The sequence below is a fragment of the Haplochromis burtoni genome, unplaced genomic scaffold (assembly GCF_018398535.1).
Source record: "Haplochromis burtoni strain Fernald_Lab_line unplaced genomic scaffold, NCSU_Asbu1 Contig_2, whole genome shotgun sequence".
Lineage (NCBI taxonomy): Eukaryota > Metazoa > Chordata > Actinopteri > Cichliformes > Cichlidae > Haplochromis > Haplochromis burtoni.
In genome coordinates, this window is record NW_024582363.1 from 3,991,618 (window position 1) to 4,011,388 (window position 19,771).

At 39.3% G+C, this 19,771-nt stretch overlaps 2 protein-coding genes across 7 annotated transcripts in view; both read left to right on the top strand.

Annotated features, from left to right (window-relative positions):
- The first annotated feature begins 5,646 nt into the window (after positions 1 to 5,646).
- Positions 5,647 to 11,867, top strand: nod2 (nucleotide-binding oligomerization domain containing 2). Of its 4 annotated transcripts, none has more exons than XM_005912978.3 (12): positions 5,649 to 5,992; positions 6,290 to 6,849; positions 7,147 to 7,200; positions 7,336 to 7,462; positions 7,718 to 9,491; positions 9,641 to 9,724; positions 9,808 to 9,891; positions 9,971 to 10,054; positions 10,129 to 10,212; positions 10,350 to 10,433; positions 10,547 to 10,630; positions 10,858 to 11,867. In XM_005912978.3, the coding sequence occupies exons 2-12, from the start codon at positions 6,364 to 6,366 to the stop codon at positions 10,928 to 10,930; spliced, it is 3,018 nt and encodes a 1,005-aa protein (XP_005913040.1). In that variant the 5' UTR covers positions 5,649 to 5,992; positions 6,290 to 6,363; the 3' UTR covers positions 10,931 to 11,867. The 4 variants fall into 4 exon arrangements, with proteins under 4 accessions (XP_042074312.1, XP_005913040.1, XP_005913041.1 ...); XM_005912979.3 differs by having other exon boundaries at positions 5,649 to 5,988; XM_005912980.3 differs by lacking the exon at positions 7,147 to 7,200 and having other exon boundaries at positions 5,652 to 5,992.
- A 3,341-nt stretch (positions 11,868 to 15,208) lies between these two features.
- The window catches only part of cylda (cylindromatosis (turban tumor syndrome), a), a 25,121-nt gene continuing 20,558 nt past the window's right edge, over positions 15,209 to 19,771 (top strand). For all 3 annotated transcript variants that reach the window (XM_005912975.2, XM_005912976.2, XM_005912977.2), the window contains exons 1-3: positions 15,209 to 15,577; positions 16,693 to 17,235; positions 19,087 to 19,398. In XM_005912975.2, the coding sequence (XP_005913037.1) occupies positions 16,744 to 17,235; positions 19,087 to 19,398 (804 nt within the window). In that variant the 5' untranslated portion in view covers positions 15,209 to 15,577; positions 16,693 to 16,743. The remainder of the gene's footprint in view (positions 15,578 to 16,692; positions 17,236 to 19,086; positions 19,399 to 19,771) is intronic.

Genomic DNA, 19,771 nt, shown 5'->3' on the forward strand with positions numbered 1-19,771 from the left:
GATCACCTGTTGAGAAAGAAAAAAGAGAATACAAGCAAAAAAAGAGAGCAATATATTGAACAACATCATCGCGATAATCTATGTGAATATAACAGTAAATACTAAATGTTGAATATTATTGTGCAGCATGTAAGATCGACAGCGCAGTGTGCTTTGAGGTAGGAGCCAAAAAGGGTGTAGTTTGTGTGTGTGAGCACTCGTGTGTACACCTGTGAGCATGAGCGCGCTTGTATTCAAAAGGTTCCTTCATGTAATGATCTGCTAGAGGGTGTGGGGGGCCACAGCCTCGTCCTCCAGGACATGAAGCAGGTATGGAGGAGATCCAGGCTCCAGACATCCAGAGGCCCTCAGAGCACAGGAGACCAAGGAAGACCAACAGAGGGACAACCGTGCCACTCTCCCGGAAAGAGCTGAGGAGAGCCCCAGATGAGGGGTCACTCAGCAGCCGCGGAGCAGAAGCCGGCAGCCAGCTGTGCCAGAGTGACCGAGCCCCAGGCCCAGAGGCCGAGGGCACCCCACCCCCCGAAGGGACCCGAGCGAGCCCCAGGCTCCAGGCCTCGACAAGCAGCCACCAGGAGTGAGCCGGTGTGTACCTGGACGCCCATCCCCGGACACAAAGAACCACCAACGCACCGATGTCTGAGGGTGTCTGCCACTGGCAGGGGGAGTGGTGGGAGGAGATAGGCCTCCATACCTAACCTCTGCTAACAGCAATTACAGTGAACAATTACCAAGAAAAGCAGCTTACAGAAGAAAATAAAGAGCTGCACTCTCTCAGCACTGCACATCATAAAGGTATTTAAGTGTGCTGTTGGCTAAGAGGATATTATTGAAGGTGACAGTTGCTTAGTGTAATTAAAGGTGAGGAGCTCAGCACAGCAGAGTTTACTTCCTAATAGTGACACAGTGATTTTTCTAAACCTTGATTATTTTTTTTATGTTTAGTTTAAAGTCATTACTGAGATAATAACCATGTGTGTGGTTATTCCATATTTAAGGCTATGAAGAGTCTGGTGACTGTCATGGAAAAAATCCACATTAGCTGGGACTATAATAGGATAAACAGCTGCTGTGAATGTGTACTGTGTTATATTTGAGTTGTTGGGAGACATGGGTTAGAAGGAATGGTCTTTTAGAAATACCCCATCTCTGTGATACCACTGGCAAGACGCAATGATATTGACTTAAATATGGGGAAATGAGAGGCTGCCATAATATGTCCTCTGTGCTTTGTTTCCAGCAGATAGGCAAAAAGCTTTGAAGTGTGGATTGGCACAGCAGGGTGCTAGCTTCTGTAAAGGGAAGATGCTAAACGCTAAAGGATGAGAAGGACATGAGGTAGTCTATTACCAATAAAGGAGCAAAGAGAGGGGGAAAGGCAAATCCAATGATAATGTACATCTGTTCCAGTGAATTTATGAGCTTTGAACATTTTTTCATGTGGGATAAGTGGTTCTTTTTTCTTACAGAATCTCAGAACTTCAAAGCAGATTTGCTTTGGATAATGCAAATGATCGGAATATGCCGGTCCCAGCCTCCTCAAGAGCATGAAAAGAAAAGGGGAAAATAGAGAATTAAAGCTAATTGCCATGGCAGTCTTTTATGTGTCTAAAGAAGGGCAAAAATAAAACACTTCAATTATTGTCAAGTTCATTCAATTAGGAAAGACGCTGACAAAGTGTTAAAGTTCAGTGTGACTGACCCAGAACTCATTTTCATTAAATGCCACTTTTCATTTTGGACAATTCCTTTGTTATAGCTGATGAAATCATAATTAGAAGGATTTAATTCATCCTGTAATTACTAAGATGGCAATGACTTTGTTTAGCTCTGGTGCTGTGGAGGCTCGTGCATAGGACTGAAAGTTATTTTTCCACTAGTCCAGTATTTCTTATATATCATAACTCCAGAACAATGTGAACATTTTAAGCAAACACAATCTGTTTATTAAGTTATTATTATGTTATTTAGTATTGGGTATAAAAAAAAACAAACAACAAACAAGGATCACAGTTTAATTTTGTCTTGTATATTCTGATCCCTATGTTTTTGAAGAACTTGGTCAAATGAATGGCAGAAGTAAAGAACAATGTTCTATGCATCCTTTATTTTACCTTTGCCAAGCAAAAGAGATTGTGAGGCTATACGGTGAGTCCATTTTAAAAAGTTAAAATAGATTGTTTTGCATCTACAGCAGTCTATAATATGCATGAGAGGTTTAAGAGGATCCGTGATATTGATATGTGGCCTGATCTTTGCAGTTTTATTGCATGAACTGATGTAATAACACAGAGAGCAAAGTTGTTTTGCCATTTTACATACATTTATATCTAAACTCAGTCTTAATCCGCTTTAACTTATGAATTAAATAGCTCACCATAAGATATAAACCCTGCCACAACAACAACACAAAAGGCAGCAGACTGTTCCTTTTCACTCCATTCTGCAAATTGCACTGTCCAACTTTTTCAAAGTCCAAATCTGTCTGGACTTCCAGAGGCTGACTCCAGACTTCTCGAGATAGCAAATGAATAAAACAAGGCTCCAGAAAGTTGCATTGGTTTTTAGTAGATCATTGGAGCTCTTTCTTTTTGCAACATCAAAGGCAGCCGCAGCTCTTTGATGTGGCAGCATGCTGTTTAAGGTACAGACTGAATGGAGAGGTGTCAAGCTGCAAGGTGCCTCTGTAGTTTACGTTGAGTGCTGCAAAGAGCTGCAGATGAAAGGCGCAAACAGAGTTTGATAATGAATGTCCAACAAGTAGGACCCATCTCAGACAGCGCACACTCAGCAGGGTGCTTGCGCTAACCTTGAGCACAGCACCCTAAACCTCGGGCAGATGCCGGAGACCAGACTCCTTCAACTTGGCTGCTCCTGCAAAAAGGGAGCTCTCAGATGTGAGCTTTAATCTTCCTGTCAATTAAATCCTGATTGACACACACACCCATACACACATCATCATGGACACATGCTCCTCTTAACCCGTCAGCTCCGAAAGCGACGCCATCCACTTCCTCTGCTGAATACTTGTCTTTCTGGCTTGAAGAGGCTATTTCTAATTATACATAAATCCTTCCAATATAAAAGGCATTTTATGGCTTATATTTATGCATGCTGCACTAGTTGTCCTCCAACTTTAACTTTAGAAATTGAATGAGGTAATTCACTCAGCTATTCTCTCAGTGGAAAGCAATATTACAGCATGTCAATATACCACACACTCAGCTTTTTAACCTGCAATACCACAGATAACATGGCTGCCTTGTTGTTTTTAGTTTGCAACCTGTTAAAATAAAAGTTTTACTGCTTGTGTAAACAAGCACACTGGGAAGAATGCTTTTTTTTTGCATCACTGGTTTGAAGTTCTCTGTATTTTGATTAAAACATCTCTAATATTCCATCTTATTTATGTTTCCTAGAGAATTATGTTTAGGAGTTATGGGAACTGATCTCTGAAACAAATATTAAACTTTTAATTATAAAAAAGATATGACTGTTTTCCAAAGTCTTTTTGACAAAGTGCCACTATAATTTCAGTAACCTGTTAAGGAAGCACTATCTCATACAAAAACATAAACTGTTAGCTGACTGATTTTAAGTCAATACATTTTAACAATAATGCAAATCGGTGTGCTCATGTTTGTGGTGTCATTGTACCGAATTTCCCTGACAGTGATCAATTACAGCTTCTGATTATTTGACTGTTTGATTTTGTCATATCATGTTATGTTATGTTATATTATTTTTTTTGCAATATAGTAGTTTCAAAGTTCACTACATATGTTTTAAAAACAAGCAAACTTTGTGTAACTGTAAGATTACACTAAAAATGAAACATGCCGGCTTGCTTCTGGGAGTTCTGAATCTCTGGTAAAGCAATCAGTACACAAACAGCCCATCAGTGCACCTGGCTTAACACTGAGCTCACAACATGTGCTTTTGATATCTGCACAGAAAGAATGCACAGTGATAAAAGGGCTGCAGCCAAAGTATTCCATCTCTGTTACAGGAGTGAGAAGGATCCAGCCCCGAGCTGCACTCTTACTCATAGACATGCAGTTTAAAGCTGATTTAGTGGGTGAGGTTATTTAGTGCTGGGTGGGTCAAGACTTAACACTCATGTCCAATAAAGTCCAAGATAGGGATTAGATCCTGTGGTTCAAGCGTAATTTGATGTAATTTGCGATTTCAAGCTTGTCGTGAAAAATAAATAAGTAAATAACATACACAAACACGCATACACATACAGAGGAAGACAGCCATAGGGATAGAAGTAGCTATACTGAATGACAGAGACATCAGGTAGAAAGAACATGTGAAGCTGAAAAAGTACCAAAGGCTAAGAGAAGAACTCCAGAAGATGTGGAGGATGAAGGCAACGGTAGTCTTAGTGGTAATCCCAGCATTTGGTGGCGTGACCACCAAGCTCCAGCACATCCCAAGAGCAACATCTCTGTCCAGAAGAGCGCAGTCCCAGGAACAGCTAAGATACTGTGCAGGACCATCAAGCTCCCAGGCCTCTGGCAGAGGACCTCTACTTGAAGGATAAAGAATTTTTTTTATATATATATATAGTTGTCTTTAAAGTGATTGAACAACAAAACAGCTCCTAATAATATAAAAATAATACTAATAATGAAGAATATTATATAGTCCAAACAAATGAAGTGGAGTTACATATTTTTCCTGCAATAAAAAAAGTGTTTGGAACAGTCTCTAAACAGAGCACAGAAATATACAGCTATGTCTTTTGGGACCGTGTGTGTATTTTATTTTTTTATTTTCGACATTATTTTACCCTTTTTCTTATGTGTTGAAACTTCTCTCGACCCCCCTGCTGTGATTTGGATAACAGAACTCCACCTTAAAGCTTCAAGTAAGATGCCTGACAGAGAGCACTCTGCATTACACTCCCCTTGGTGGAGTTGCCTGTTTTCAGACAAGAAGAACAAGCAAAAGAAGAAGAGAAACTCCCGTTTGAAAGTTTTACTCCAGTTTGTCTTTGATTACTCCTGCCCTTGAGTGTTTGAGGATTTTCTCGAACAGGGCACAGCGAACACACACAATAAGCTAATCATGTTACTCAGGAGGGAGCTGTAATAATGAAAATGATAAATATATGACTGCCCGAAAAGTCACTCTCGCACCTATTTTATCTCAGCTTCAAAGAATGCAGAGGGAGTAAGGAGCATTATGTGCGGTTTTAGGGTTGGGTTTTTTTGAAGTTTAGATCAGATGCACAGCATGCAGCCTACACTGCAGGTTCTCAGTTTCTGTTCTAACATTGTAAAACTGATACCGCAGCAAGATGATTTCCTACAACCTCTTTATGAATCTGCTGGGATTTTCTGCTTGATTTCTAATTGAACCGCAGTATCTTGTGCCCACAGACACAGTTTGAGCTCTGATTGAATTGATTCGAAGAAGACAGCTTTAGTGATACAAAAAGAAACTGCTAAAAGTGGAAAATCTGTGCCGACACCATGTTGTTTTCTTATGCAATAGTTCCATCAAGTGGTTGCAACACCAAACTGCAATGAGGATTGGAAATACCTAAGACCCGTAAAAGTTTCCGCCACTTTCTTTAAAAGAAGAGAGAGAAAAAAATCCCACCCCAAATTACCCTTTCTATTCAACCTTCTGCTTTTTTAAAAACTGCAGTTCCTCTTTGTGGTCTGAAGAATGCAGTATCTTGCAAACGAGACAAGAGGATGTGGAAGTCTCAGTGAAATGTAAGCGCTTGAGTGTGGCAAGCTATATTTAACCAACCTTAAGTATCAAGTCACCATTGTTTGCTCTGTTTGGAAAGCACCAGAGAAGTTGACCATTGCGTCTATGCCACATCTCCGCCTGTATTTAGTTACCATATTATGGGAGGGACTTGGAATCAGGGAAAGTTTCACTTTCAGCTGCAGAATAGGGAAGGGGTAGGACCCTATAACTCTACAGCGGCTCTGTTCGTATGACAGAGGGAGGAAAGAAAGCCAAGTAAGTAAGTGTTCTTTTTTGTGGTTTTATTTTGTGTTACTTACGTCTGCAATTGAGGTCGCTTAGTCAGCTATTTCGTACTTGTACATGTTTTAAAGGGACCAGCAACACATTTGCTGTGTATGTAATGGTAGCCATATATTCTTTTCATTCTGGTTTAACTTTTTGTTATGGCTTAAGAGAAAGACGCACAAAATGACATGTACTGCTGTATGGTATTCAAAACAGAGTTAGAAAAGAAAGAAGGAAGCTCTAGTTGGCCCATAGTAACATGTTGACATTTGGCCATTTGCTGTGACAGGTTTTCACACCACAAGAAGCAGAAGTAACCACAAACTGAATGTCCCTGAGCATGGGCACTGATATGGAGAAAGAATGCTTGCCGAGGAACTAGTGCTTAAACAAAGGACGAAGATACTGCATGCACTGTGCAGCAGTGGGTCAGCTGAGCATCTGGAGAGGGTTCTGGATATACTGCTTGCCCAGGGGGCGCTCATATGGGAGGACTACCAGAACATACAGGTACCAGGAAGAACACTGTATACCAATGCAAGACAGCTGCTTGATCTGGTCTATACAAAGGGTGTGGACACATGTGGGCTCTTTCTACATGCTCTCAAACTGGTTTTGCCTGAAGCACAGGCAGTGGGGCTCTCTTTCTCTGAATCCTGCTCAAATCTAGAAGAAAACGATGAACGTCAGAGCACTTCTAATCAAACTCTTCTGGCTCAACGACCGAGCCTTGTCCACAAGCTTCAGGGCTGTGTTGATGGTGTTCTAGAAGCTCTGCTGGATTCGGGTCACTTTTCTTCAGCTGATTGTGATGAAGTGCGGTTACCTATATATACTCCCACCCAACAGGTACTGTAAGCACCTGAATGTCACATTGTTAAAATGTGGTTTGACAACTTTATGCAATTGTTCTTTACCTTTAAACTGTCTTGGAATGAAGCTTGTCATTATTTCTGAATTCCTGATACTTAGATGTCATACAGACAGAAGTGCTGGAGTATTTTTGTTATTTTTTATGTTACTTTATCAGTCAATACTATTACTTTAAATAGATCTAATACTATTCTGATATTCCTGAGTAATTATACAAGTAATATAAAATAATATAAAGAAAACTGGTAAACATATCTTGCTGCCTTTGTATAGATCCAGGCAAGGTTTTTACCACTTGCTGCCTGTCTTTGTGCTAAGCTAAGCAAGGTAAAGCTCTTTCTGCTGTTGCATTATTAGATTATGAATATGTAAGTTGGTCTTTTATATAACTCTGCAACAATCCAAATAACTGTCAAAAATAAACTTTTTATTATTTTCATCCATGTCCATGTGATCAATCAGGCAAGGCGTCTGCTTGACCATGTTAGATCCAGAGGTGATTTAGCAGCATCGGTTCTCCTGCAGTACATTCACCAAAAACAAGAACCTGGATTTCCACTTAACCAGAGGGACCTGACTCCTCCCAAAGGTCTGTTACTGTAAAAAGCAATGTTTAAAATCGCAGCAATATGTATTGTTTTTATGAGTAAAGCTATCCTTGATCACCCTCAAGGGAATAATGTCCGAAATACAGAAGGTTTCTGGTTATGCTTTGAAACACAAAATTGGCAGATTATATTACAAGATTATGCATGTTCCACATTTTACCAAAGAGATACAGGATGTATGAAATGATGACTTGTTCACTCATTCCATCTGTTCTTCACAAATTTTTCTTTCACAGAGTTTTTAAAGTACCAGAAGAAGCTGAGCAGCTCTGTGTCTGCTCAGGCCTGCTTTCTCAGCACTTATGGGGGAACTAGCCATATGTCTCTTGATGACATTTACACTGACGGCGAGCTGGAACTAGCTGAAGTTAATGCCCATGGACCCTTGGGATTGGAAGACATCGTTGGTTTGGCGGGTATAGTGAATGAGGAGGCCGACACAGTGCTAGTATCTGGGGAGGCAGGCAGTGGAAAAAGCACCCTTCTCCAGAGGCTGCACTTGCTTTGGGCTCGAGGGTTAGCCCTTCAAGACTTTCTCCTTCTATTTCCATTCAGCTGTCGTAGGTTGAATTCAGAGCACAATGAACTGTCAGTCCAGGAGTTGTTGTTTCAGCACTGCTGCTGGCCAGACCGGAATCAAGAAGAAATTTTCCAGTTCATCTTGGACCACCCGCATCAAATCCTGTTCACTTTTGATGGCCTGGATGAGCTCAAGCAGAGCTTTACAGATGAACACAGAGTTTGCTGCCCCACCCAGCGTGCACCTGTTCATGTATTATTGTTCAACTTAATCCAGGGTTCCCTCATGAAGGGGGTGCAGAAAGTGGTCACTGGCCGTTCAGAAGCAGTGAGCCCATTGTTAAAGAAGCACCTACGCAAAGAGGTTGTCCTGAAAGGGTTTTCCCCAGCTGGGATTGACTGTTTTGTACGGAAACATCACAGGGACCCCACTGTAGCCGCTAAGGTTTTAGAGTCAATGCAGGCGAACACAGCTTTACTTGGACTATGTCACAGTCCAGTTCTCTGCTGGATAGTTTCACAGTGCCACAAGGAGCTGCTGGGCTGTGGAGAAGGCAGCCCCAAAACAATTACAGATGTTTACCTGATGATCTTACAGCACTTTCTCCAGCACCAAAGTCCTCTGAAGAGCACGATGGGTTTAGGCTGGCTACAGGAGCACCTAAAAACAGTCCTTCTTCTTGGACAGCTTGCATTTGAGGGGATAAGATCTACCTGTTATATTTTTTCAGGTACAGACCTTGAAGCATGTGGTGTAACTGAAAAGGATATCTGCATGGTTTTTCTCATAAAAAGCAAAGATATGTCCTCTACCCACTCCAAGTGCTATGAATTCAGTCATGTGACATTGCAATGTTTCTTTGCTGCTCTCTTCATTGTTTTGTCAAGTAACACTAACCGTTCAGTTATCCCAAAGCTCTTTGAGCTAGAGAACATGAGGGAGACAGGTCTGACCCGTGTCTGCTTTGGAGCCTGCTTGCCTTCCAGTGATCAACAACAGCAAGCTTCAGAGAAGGAAAGTAAAGCAGCAGAGACACCAAATCTGCAAATCACAGCCATGTTTGTGTCTGGACTATTGTCCCAGCGCCATCAAAATCTGTGGCTCCACTGCTGCCCCAGCGCTGCGGTGGAAAAAAAGGCCAGACAGGTGGCAAAATGCCTTTCCAAAGGCATTCAGAAACACTTTAGGTCCATTCCCCAACCTGTACAAGGGGAAAAGAAGAGCATGCATGCAATGCCCGACTTTGTGTGGCTTATAAAATGCCTCTATGAGATGCAGGAGAGTCAGATAGCTAAAGATGCTATGAGCAAGTTGGAGGTGGACCATCTGAAATTGACATACTGTAATATCGGACCTGTAGAGTGCACTGCGCTTGCTTATGTGCTCCAGCACTTAAGAAATCCTGTAGGCCTCCAGCTGGACAACAACTCTGTGGGTGATGTTGGAGTGGAACAGCTTCTCCCGTGCATGCACATTTGCAATTCCCTTTAGTAAGTGGAAATTACACATTTCTCGTTTGTTAAATTTCCTTGGTTAATAGATTGAACGGCAATTCATTAGAGTGAACAAACTCTCTAACTGCTTTCACTCTAAGAGAGGAGCAGTTTTTATTCTGAAATGCCTATTGTTCCTTCCTTAGCCTCAGAAATAACAACATTACAGATGAGGGCATCCGCAAACTGATTGCTAAAGTCATCCAGTGTGACAGCTTTCAGAAAATTGCGTATGTATTATCAAGATGATTAATACTGCCAGTTAAATTAAATTTTATCAGCCAACTTTCAAAATCTTTTTGTTTCTTTCCAGGCTCTTCAACAACAAATTAACTGATGCTTGCATGCAGGATTTTTCTTATTTATTGAAGACCAAGCAGGTCTTCATTTCTTTAAGGTCAGCGTTTGTCATCAAATGTGACTCTACTGTTGGCCCAATGACCAAAAGATTAACAAATAACCTTCTTCTCTTCAAGGCTAGGCAACAATAACATAACAGCAGAAGGAGCAAAGCAGCTGGCAGAGGGACTGAAAGCCAATCAAACCTTGGCGTACTTAGGGTAAGTGTTTCCCATAAAATGTCATGTTTTATTGTTGATGAATTTTCATTTACAGTATTTCTTTGCATTTCCAGGTTATGGGGCAATAGGATAGGTGATGCAGGAACTGAGGCCCTTGCTAGTAGTCTTGAGAAAAGCAACTCTCTGGTGTGGCTAAGGTAAGATTTGCAATAATTCTGGAACATGTTTGCTTAACTTTCACATTATGAAAACCATGAAAGTGCTATTTACATGATATGTTAGGATGTTTTATCAGTTGTTTTTGAAAACGCATCCCTGCACATTTTGCTTACAGCCTGGTAGGCAATGGTGTAGGGAGTGCAGGAGCATGTGCCCTCGCTAATCTCATCAGGAAGAGCACATCACTGCAGGAACTTTGGTAAGTGTTAGACACAAGTTGTATGCAGATTACCAATAGCTGTCTGGTTTGATGGTAACCACTGCTTGCACAGCAGTGCTTAAAATGCTCCACCCTCTTATTTCCTGTTAAAGGTTGACAGAAAACTGCATAACCAGAATGGGGGTGGAATGTCTGATTCAAGCCCTTAAACACAATACATATGTGACATCGGTATGGTATGTAATGCTCAGCAAGCCTGACACTCATGAATATAAAGTTCCTTATATTCTTTAGAGCATCCACTTTTGGACTGTTTGCATCCAGACAAGTTGTTTGTCAGTTTCAGTGCCAAGAAAAAAATGCATCAGTTTGGTGTATGCTAGAATATTTTTTTTCTTTGTTTTTGTTCCCATGTCTCCTGTTCATTTATTTACTACTACTGTCTCTTCTTTTTGCATTATAGGTTAAGAAACAATGATCTCAGTTTGGAGGATGCAGAAGAAATGAAGCAACTGGAATCAAGACTGATCTTCTGATTTGTATTACAGTGGCAAAGGACTTTACTTTGCAAGAAAATGTATTTTATTTATTACAGGAATAGTTTCTATTTTTATTTGAGATTTAAAATATGTGTAATAGGGTTTTAAAAATTTTTTGGATCAGTGTTTTTTCAAGGTTGCAAAATACATACACCTCTTTATTGGGGTTTTATAGGTGGAAGTGGTGTGGCATTGCTTTATACCATAACAAATACTACCTTTTACATCACCAACACAACTTCTACTACTCATAGTAACAGCAGAAGTGTTATTTTTATTTTTTGTTTCTTTATTTTATTTTGTAGTTGTTAGTGGAAAGAGGTGTGAAATTTTACTACAGAATGTAAGACTGTATAGTCTGTGGTTACCGTTATGGAAGAGTTGTAACACCTTCATATCCTTCAGTCAGAAACAGCTACACATGTCCAGTTACATTGTCTTTAGGTTACAAAAAAATGTTACATTTGAAGTTTGCATAGAAGGGCAGAGGCAAATATGCTGTTTTGGAGTGGGAAAAAAAAGAAAAACAATTTTCTGTATCAGATCAGATGCATGTTTTTACTGTACTGATACAGAAAACTGTCTGGGACATTTACAAAGAGTATTCTTACAGTCCTTAATGTGCAAGTTAAAAGTAGAAATTACTGACATGACAAGTTTCAATTTTTGTTTGTTAAAACTTATCACAGCAGAAAAGTTTATAGAGCACATTTTGTTAGATGTTTTTTTTCTGGTTGTTTGTTGTAGGAATGAGTTTACAACTCTGTGGAATGTTTGGTGGAAATTGGGTGTATTCTGTTTTACACTATATACTATATTTATGCTGTCTATGTTACCTGTTTTTGTCATGTATGTAAACTGGTTTCTATTTTCTGTCTTTTAATATAATGCTCATTAAGCAGATATGTAATTAAAAAAACATCCTATAAAAAGATAATTCCCATTCTGTTAATCCTGATTGAATAAATGCAGCTAAAGTACTTGAATCAGATTCACATAAGGTGAGAACATTTATTTATTTATTTATTTTATTTAGGACAGTGCATGTTAATGAACATAAATGTAAAAAAAAAAAAATTACATGAATGTAAACATACCAGATTATAGCCAAAGGCTAATTTCCATCTATTGTCCTTAAACATAAAAAATAGACATAATAATTCATAAAAATTCATCATACATTCATAATAAAAACTCCATCACCAAACTTACACATACACACCATTCTGTTCCCAAATAAAACATTAAAACTATACAACTCATACATGATCACACACTTGATTTGTCCATAACCAGTTTTTAACCTTTGCCTTAAACAAATTGAATGTCGAGCATTCTCTAATGGGTTGAGAAAGACTGTTCCACAGATGGCTTAACAGAGAGGACGTTCTGCCCAAATGCTGTCCGTCTGTGGGGTATAAACAAGTCTCCTTGGATTGAAGCTCGAGTGGGCCTGTCTGAGCTTTCTTTATGCCTAATGAACTGCTTTAGTGGTGGTGGAGCAAGGGAGTGTAAGACTTTATATATTAAACACACTCTTTTAAGTTTCACTAAGTTATTGAAGTTCAGTAATTTATGTTTTTTTAACACATGACAGTGGTGGTGGGAAGTTGGTTTTTTGTCAAGTAGTTTTAAACTTCTTTTATAAATGTTTTCAATAGTTTTAAGTGTTGTTGGACAAGCAAGTGACCAGGACGTCAAACAATAGTCCATATGAGAGATGATCATTGAGTAAAAATAAGTTTTGGCAACATTCATATTTAAATTATTACGTATATGATTAAAATTTCGATCATTAAATTTAAGTACCTGGGACACTTTATTTATGTGACTCTTGTAGGATAATGTTGGGTCTATAATGACCCCAAGATATTTAAATTCTGGAGCTAATTCAAGCTCTACTGGCATAGTAGGGTGGTTGACTTGTTATATGGTCTCAGTCAAAGAAGGGAAACAGAGAGAAAGAACTGAGTTATGCCAGAATATAAAAACCTGGACTAAAAATGTGTAAAACAGTCTTATGGACTGATCAAACCAAATGTATTTTTTTAATTTCAAATCAGCAACAGTATATATGCATGAAAAGAGATACGGAGGGAAAGAGGTATAACAGTGAATCTCTATAGCCATCTGTAAACCTGTGTTTCAGAGACAGCTGCATTTGAACCAGTGATGTTGGGCATTTTGTCAAAAATGATTATATAAAGAAAACAGAAAAATACTGTCAGATTTAAAATAATGCACTACAATGATCACACGACAATGATCTCAAGCACATTGGCAATGCAGTAAAAGCAGACCTAGATAGAATAACACACCATCAGTCATGGATTGGCCTTCCCAGAGCCCTACTGAAGCATTGAGGGATCAGCTTGACACAAAAGGCAGCCAATATCCAAAGAAGAGCTTTGAATGTCCTTCAAGAAGCCTGGAGAGTTATTCCAAAAGATTGCTTAAAAAACTACAAGAAAGCTGCTTCAGAGAGTTCAACTTGTACTAATTGTAAAACAAAAGTAGTCATGCTGTGTAGGTTAGTCATTTTCTTTAAAAAAAAAAGAATGGTCACAATACTGTGAATAGTAATAGTTGAAACTGAGTAATTCTATATTTTAGAAATATAGTAACAAGTAGTCAGTCCAAAAAGCAATGAATACAAAAAAAGCCATAACTGGAGCTCAAACTACTGATCTGAGACATGCTTTTCACCCTAAGATGACATGACAAGCAAAATATTTTTAATGGTATGATCTAAGAGTTGTATCTTATTTTGGTTACTGTTTCATGAACAGGCCCCAGACAGTAGTGCAAACACTTGAAATTGCAGCAGCACATCATTCCCCCTTTGTTTTATAGAAATATAGATTTAGGTCACATACTGAACAAACTTGATGGTGCCAAGAGGGAACTGTGGTACTGTATGAGAAAGTCGGCAGTGGCCAAGAAGTATGTATGAGGACAGTAAGACACTAATGAAGTGTGCGGTAGGAGAGACAGATGTGTTTCAGGTTGGGGTGGGAATCAATCAATCAATCAATCAATCAATTTATTCATAAGCACATTTAAAAACAACACAGGTTGACCAAATGGTTGTAAGTTGACAGAAGAGTTCATGGAGGAGTCTGATCTGTACTGATCTGTAATGCAAGTACAGAGCAGGTGGAAGAACCTGGAGAGGTGAAGAGAGGTGTAGGTGAAGGGAAGAGAAATGAAAGTCAGTAGAAGTAAGACAGAATTTGTGTGTGAATGAGAGAGAGACGAATTAGACAACTTCTAAATATGAAGATGCTAGGAGCAGAGATAGTGAAGGTAGATGAGTTTAAATATCTGGGGTCCACCATTCAAAGAAATGCACAGTGCACAAGAGAAATGGAGAAAAAAGCGTATGCAGGCTGGAGTGGGTCGAGGTGAGAGTTGGTGTGAACAATAGTAGCAAGAATGAAAGGGATGATTTACGAAGTGATAGTGAGACCTGCTATTATGTATGGTTGCAGATGTATGTATTATGCAGATGGTGGCAATGACAAAAAGGCATAGGGCAGAGCTGAAGATGTTAAGATTTTCATTGGGGGAGAACAGAATGGACAAGATTAGAAATTAGTAGATCAGAGGGACAGCACAGGGTTGACCAGTTTAGATAATGAACATGAACAAAAAATGTCAAAGATGGAGCTGTCAAGCAGGAATAAAAAAAAAAAGAAGACTAAGGAGAAGATTCATAGAAGGAGGACATGCAAAGAGTTGGTGTGACAGAGCAAGATGCAAGGGATAAGGTAAGATGGAGCCAGATGATCCACTGTGAGAACCCCTAAAGGGAGCAGCCCAAAGAAGAAGAAGAAATCTCACAGGACCACAATGGAGAGGCTGTATTGTCTTTGACACTTTAAAACTTGGAACATATAACGAACCTGTTTGGTTATACTGAGAAAATTACAAATGATCTCCAACACTTGAGACTGAGAACCTTCACAGACAGATCTCCAGCAATTTTATACTTAAGTACATGTTACTATTAATAATGTCAATCTTCTTACTCTTAGGCCATATTTAATTTTATACCAATTTTTTAATTTCATAATTATAGTGTAAAATTGCTTCTATTTAAATAAATATTTCTGAACTGCCTGCAGCTGATGAGCATCATCTGCCTTGGAAGCCACACTCCAACCTAACTACACTTTCTGCCGTCCGTGGGAAAACCCCAGAAAGTGGGACTTGGTTATTGACAAAACAAACAGCGAATCAGCGTTTTAGAAAGAAACGACTAACCAATGTCTGTCAGCGAACACGAGGACGTCATACATTAAGTTTAGTGTGGTCGTCTCCTGTAAATAATATATCTCATAGATGTAGCGATACACTGTATTATTTCACATATTTCTCGTGGAGAATAGGTGTATTTAAATGTTTTTAGTACACTTAGGAAGGTGGCAGTCTTCTGCCAGCCTTCTTGCTGTTGACCGGCTCGCTAGGCTAACTTTAGCGTGATACTTAGCTGGTTAGGATAGTAGCATTAGCTGTCCATTTAGCTAATCAGAGGTTATTACGGGAGCAGTTTAACCTGTTTTCAGAAGCATTTGTCTAACTGGAATGGACTTCGAAATGACAGCCATTTGTAGCCACTAACCGAATTCACGCATATCAAAGGTAAGGTGTCCGTGTTGTTGGCACTGGACGTAAATGACTGTCTGGTGCATTTTAGCTCACTGTACGCTAGCCACTTTCCTCTCTTAAAGGGCCTTTGACTGACAGCTTCTGCCCGGCGACACGCTGCTGATGTTGTCAAAGGAAAATGATGATTAAAGCAAGTCATAGTATCGCTTTGTAGGTGTCATCTGAAAGACCCCGTTAACTCAATGTCACAGCAGGTCAGCGCGTGTCAGTTTGAAATTACTTTCATTTTCAATCTGTGTTGGGTTTTAGCCATGTATGGCGTTAGCCTTACAAAATCTTGTAAAATTGGTCTAACGTTACTCAGGCTCTTAAAAACAACAGCGTATTGACGGAGTAAATGTCGCAGTTCAGCAGCTGCTGTCATGCTTGAAACAATTGACGGATGTAGAAGTATTGTGTGCTCTTGACTCTGTCGGGTGGTTGAAAAATCATATCTGAGGTGTGATCAGGGGAAATCCACCCGACTAGTATCTGTCTTACCCAGAGTGTCAGAATAAGTCAACTGTTTGCTCACTCTCTATTTTTAGAAATTTGAAATAAGTAGTAATTTTACACAAAGTGCTGATTTTTAAATAGAAATCACTGGTCTACTGAATGTAGATGAGGGAGAATACACAAGAGCACAACAATCTCTCAGAAGAAACCAAAACAAGCGAACTGGATCACAGATTTTCTGAACTCTCAGTGCAGTTAAGACCGTTTTACCAGAGTTTTGCCGTGGTTAATTTCAGTATGGCTCATCACACATCTTTTTGCATCTAATTAATGAAACTGTTCCAATGTGTGTTTTTTGTTTGTTTGTTTTTTGCTCAATTGTACTTTTAGACAGAATGAGCAGTTGTTCTTGTTAGTTGAGTTCTGATTTGTGCTTTGGAAAATTTCTAGATTAGAAATATTGTTAATGTTATGAATTATTTTAATGTTTAACTTATTGTGGTATTAAAGCACATAACCGCAGCTGTCTAACCACATTAATTTACATTGCAGAAATGTAAGCTCATCACTTTCACTTATTAGGTCAAACCTTAAGTGTTCTGGGCGGGGGTTTTGTGGGGGGGTTTTTCCTAATTTTTCCCGTTTCTTCTTAGACCACAGGTCAAGGTTGCCTTGACATTGGAGCTTCTGCCTAGCATGCAGACATGAGCTCTGCCCTGTGGAGCCAGGAGAAGCCCAGTGGGGGCTTCAGGGAGGACTGGCGGTTCTACATGGTTGTAAAGGAGTGTACAGTGGAGAAGCCTCCCCAGAAGACCCTGAGGATTCCCCGTGGCAGTCTTGGCCAGGCCTGTCAGGAGCGCAACAGCCTAGGAAGAACGCTGCCCCCATGCAAGGGGAAGAAAAGTCTCCGTATTCTGGACCAAACCAACGTGGTTTTGAGCCTGGATGAGCGGGACGTCTTGGAGCTGGATGAGAAGCTGGCTGAATTGCTCTTCCCCATTACTAACTGTGAGGAACGGTATGCGCTACTCTGTAACAAGTCACGGCTAGAGCGTGTCCGTGATATTGACTGTGGTTCCAAGGTGCGTGTCCAGCTGCGCTCAGGGGATGAACCTCTGCCTGGTGTGGTCCGCTTCAAAGGCTCACTGCTTCCTGATAGAGCTCTTTCTGGAATCTGGTTTGGAGTGGAACTTCTGGTGAGATCTCTTTCAGTTTTATTCTCATTTTTGCAAAAACATGGTATCCATGTAGATTCTTAATTTGATTTTTGATCTGTTCATGAAAAATGAGATGACCACTATAGTTTAAATAAAATTTAAAGGACTGACAAAATTGTTTAAATGTAAAAAAAAAAAAAAAAAGTAACAATTTAAATGAGAACATTTCAGGCTTAAAAAAGGTTTTATTTCAGCTTCATTCATGTATCTAATTAATATGAGACAAATGCTTGCAAAAGTAAAATAATCACTAAAACCAATGTATTACTTTTTAGCATGACCTTAAAAAATCTTGAAAACCAGTTATTATGTCTATGTCTGTGTAAACAACTGAAAACTAAATAGGAATAACAAAAAACAGGAACTGTTTCTTGAGTGCTGTTTGAAACCAGGTGATTTTTGCTTGACTCATACAATTTTTTTTTGACATGATGGCTAACTGGAAACTGTTGCAAATGATTCCAGCAAATAAAACACTTATTCTTCAAGTAACTTAATTAATAAGTTACAGAAGTACCACTATTTCCGCTTACATCTCATGGCACTGATTAGTGAAAGTGCTCAAGAATTTTTTTTAGTTGTGTTACAAACTGAGTATAGATAAGAATGTAGGTTGTCAGTCTAAGTATGTCAGTGTCATTTATATGGTACTGGGAGGGAAAAAGATCCCCAGATCTTCTCCTTACACAAAAGCACTGTTGAATTCTTGAACTGTTGCTATTTTTGGAAATAATGTATAACAAAAATAGCATAGCTAACAATAAAAAAGCTTTTTTGTAGACTTTTTAAACTGTATTGATGACTGTTGAGGGTACACAGCAGTGCTGCAGAAGCTGAATGAAAAGCAAAATATTCACATTTGTATTGCTTTTACAGCGATGATGCCACACATTGACAACTTCTGTTTCAATTCACTTGGTTTAAAAAGCAGTGTGATAATGACAGTTTGTGTAAATATAACACTGAAAAAACAAACTGTAAAGCTTCAATCTTGTGAATCATGCATCTAATGGCTTTGAGTAAAAATGTGGGATTAAATAATGTATATTGCTTGTTTTATTTTCAGATATTTTAGGTTTTATTTAACAGATGTGAAGTTATTAGCTAGTACTTAAACTTCTAAAGGAAGTGGCCATAACTGTTTACCGTTTACACAAGGCTAAGACAGAGATGCAGTGTTTAAACTGGTTCGATTGTAAGAAGATAAGGTCAACATTTTAATTCTGTTCCTTTTAATCTCATCACAAAATCTGAGTTTTTGAACTAGGCTATTCATTCTGGACTGTACATGCAGTACAATAATTAAATACAGTACAAAGGCTTGTTTATTGCAGTACAATGTTGTTTGTATTCTTCAGAGTCCAGCTGCTGTTTTCTTGAGTGGGCTGATGGAGCTAAAGCATTCAAACTGCGCCTCAGTATAGCTGCCTCAGTTAGCATATAAGCTTATGATAAAATTCTGAATTATACTCCTAACTACATAGAGTTCAGTATGTTCGCTTTGCCAGCAGTAATGGTGATTCAGCAGTTTTTCTATCCAAAGAACCTGCCTGTGGATAAAGATGCACAATATCTTATATCATCCAGTGTCTGTACTAGAAATGTTTGCATTTGTCATCACAGTAAGTCAAGTCATATTCCTGCTGCAGTAATCGATCAGATGCTCTCACAGCTCTAGGATGTTGACTCACCTTTCTTCAAGAATGCTGAGAAAGCCGTTTTGCAAACTGGCCTCCTAATTAGAAGAATAAGTTGCTCATCTCTGTTGCTCCTGTTTTGACTTGCTCTCTAAATTTGACTCATTGTCTTTCCTCTATTTTCCCATCCCAGGAGGAAGGTCGGGGTCAAGGCTTCACGGAAGGCACCTACCAGGGCCGCCAGCTTTTCCGCTGTGAGGATGAATGTGGTGTGTTTGTAGCCTTGGACAAGCTTGAACTGTGGGAGGATGATGATGACGAACCTTTGGGTGAGCTGGAGGTAGACAATATCGGTCTGGTGGAAGAGGATCAAGACTTTCCTCCACTGGAGATCAACTCAAGGGTCCTGGTGCAGACCAGGGAGGGACCAGAGAGAGGCACCATCATTTTTTGTGACCTGCTACCCGGCAATGAGAGCTTGGGGTACTATGTAGGAGTTGACATGGTAAGAATGGTTCCCTTTAAATGGGTTAATCTATTCATAAATGTACACCTGGACAGATGCAGAAACAAGCAATAAAATTTTTTAATGCTCTGAACTGCTGATTAGAATAAAGGAGCTGTTTGTTCACCTTCCAGTCTGGGGAAAATGCTAAACATTCAACATAATATTCTAAGATCATACAGAAAAACATTCTCTTTTTCTTTTAAGAAGTAAATAATAATGCTAAATCTGGAAGCCCACTGTTATCAGTCAGGTAATAGTAAGTTGAGATGCCTTAGTGCCTAATAATATGTGTTGTATAGTATGCGTATGTGCTATTGTACAACCTTTTCTACAGACTGAGCAATTTTAGTAAAAAAACAAGTGTGTGTGT

Bases quoted from the DNA above. Each gene is read 5' to 3' on its own strand.
- nod2 (XM_005912978.3), top strand. From the start codon at position 6,364: ATGCTTGCCGAGGAACTAGTGCTTAAACAAAGGACGAAGATACTGCAT. The intron at 9,725-9,807 runs GTATGTATTATC...GTTTCTTTCCAG, and splicing joins GACAGCTTTCAGAAAATTGC to GCTCTTCAACAACAAATTAA. The intron at 9,892-9,970 runs GTCAGCGTTTGT...CTTCTCTTCAAG, and splicing joins CAGGTCTTCATTTCTTTAAG to GCTAGGCAACAATAACATAA.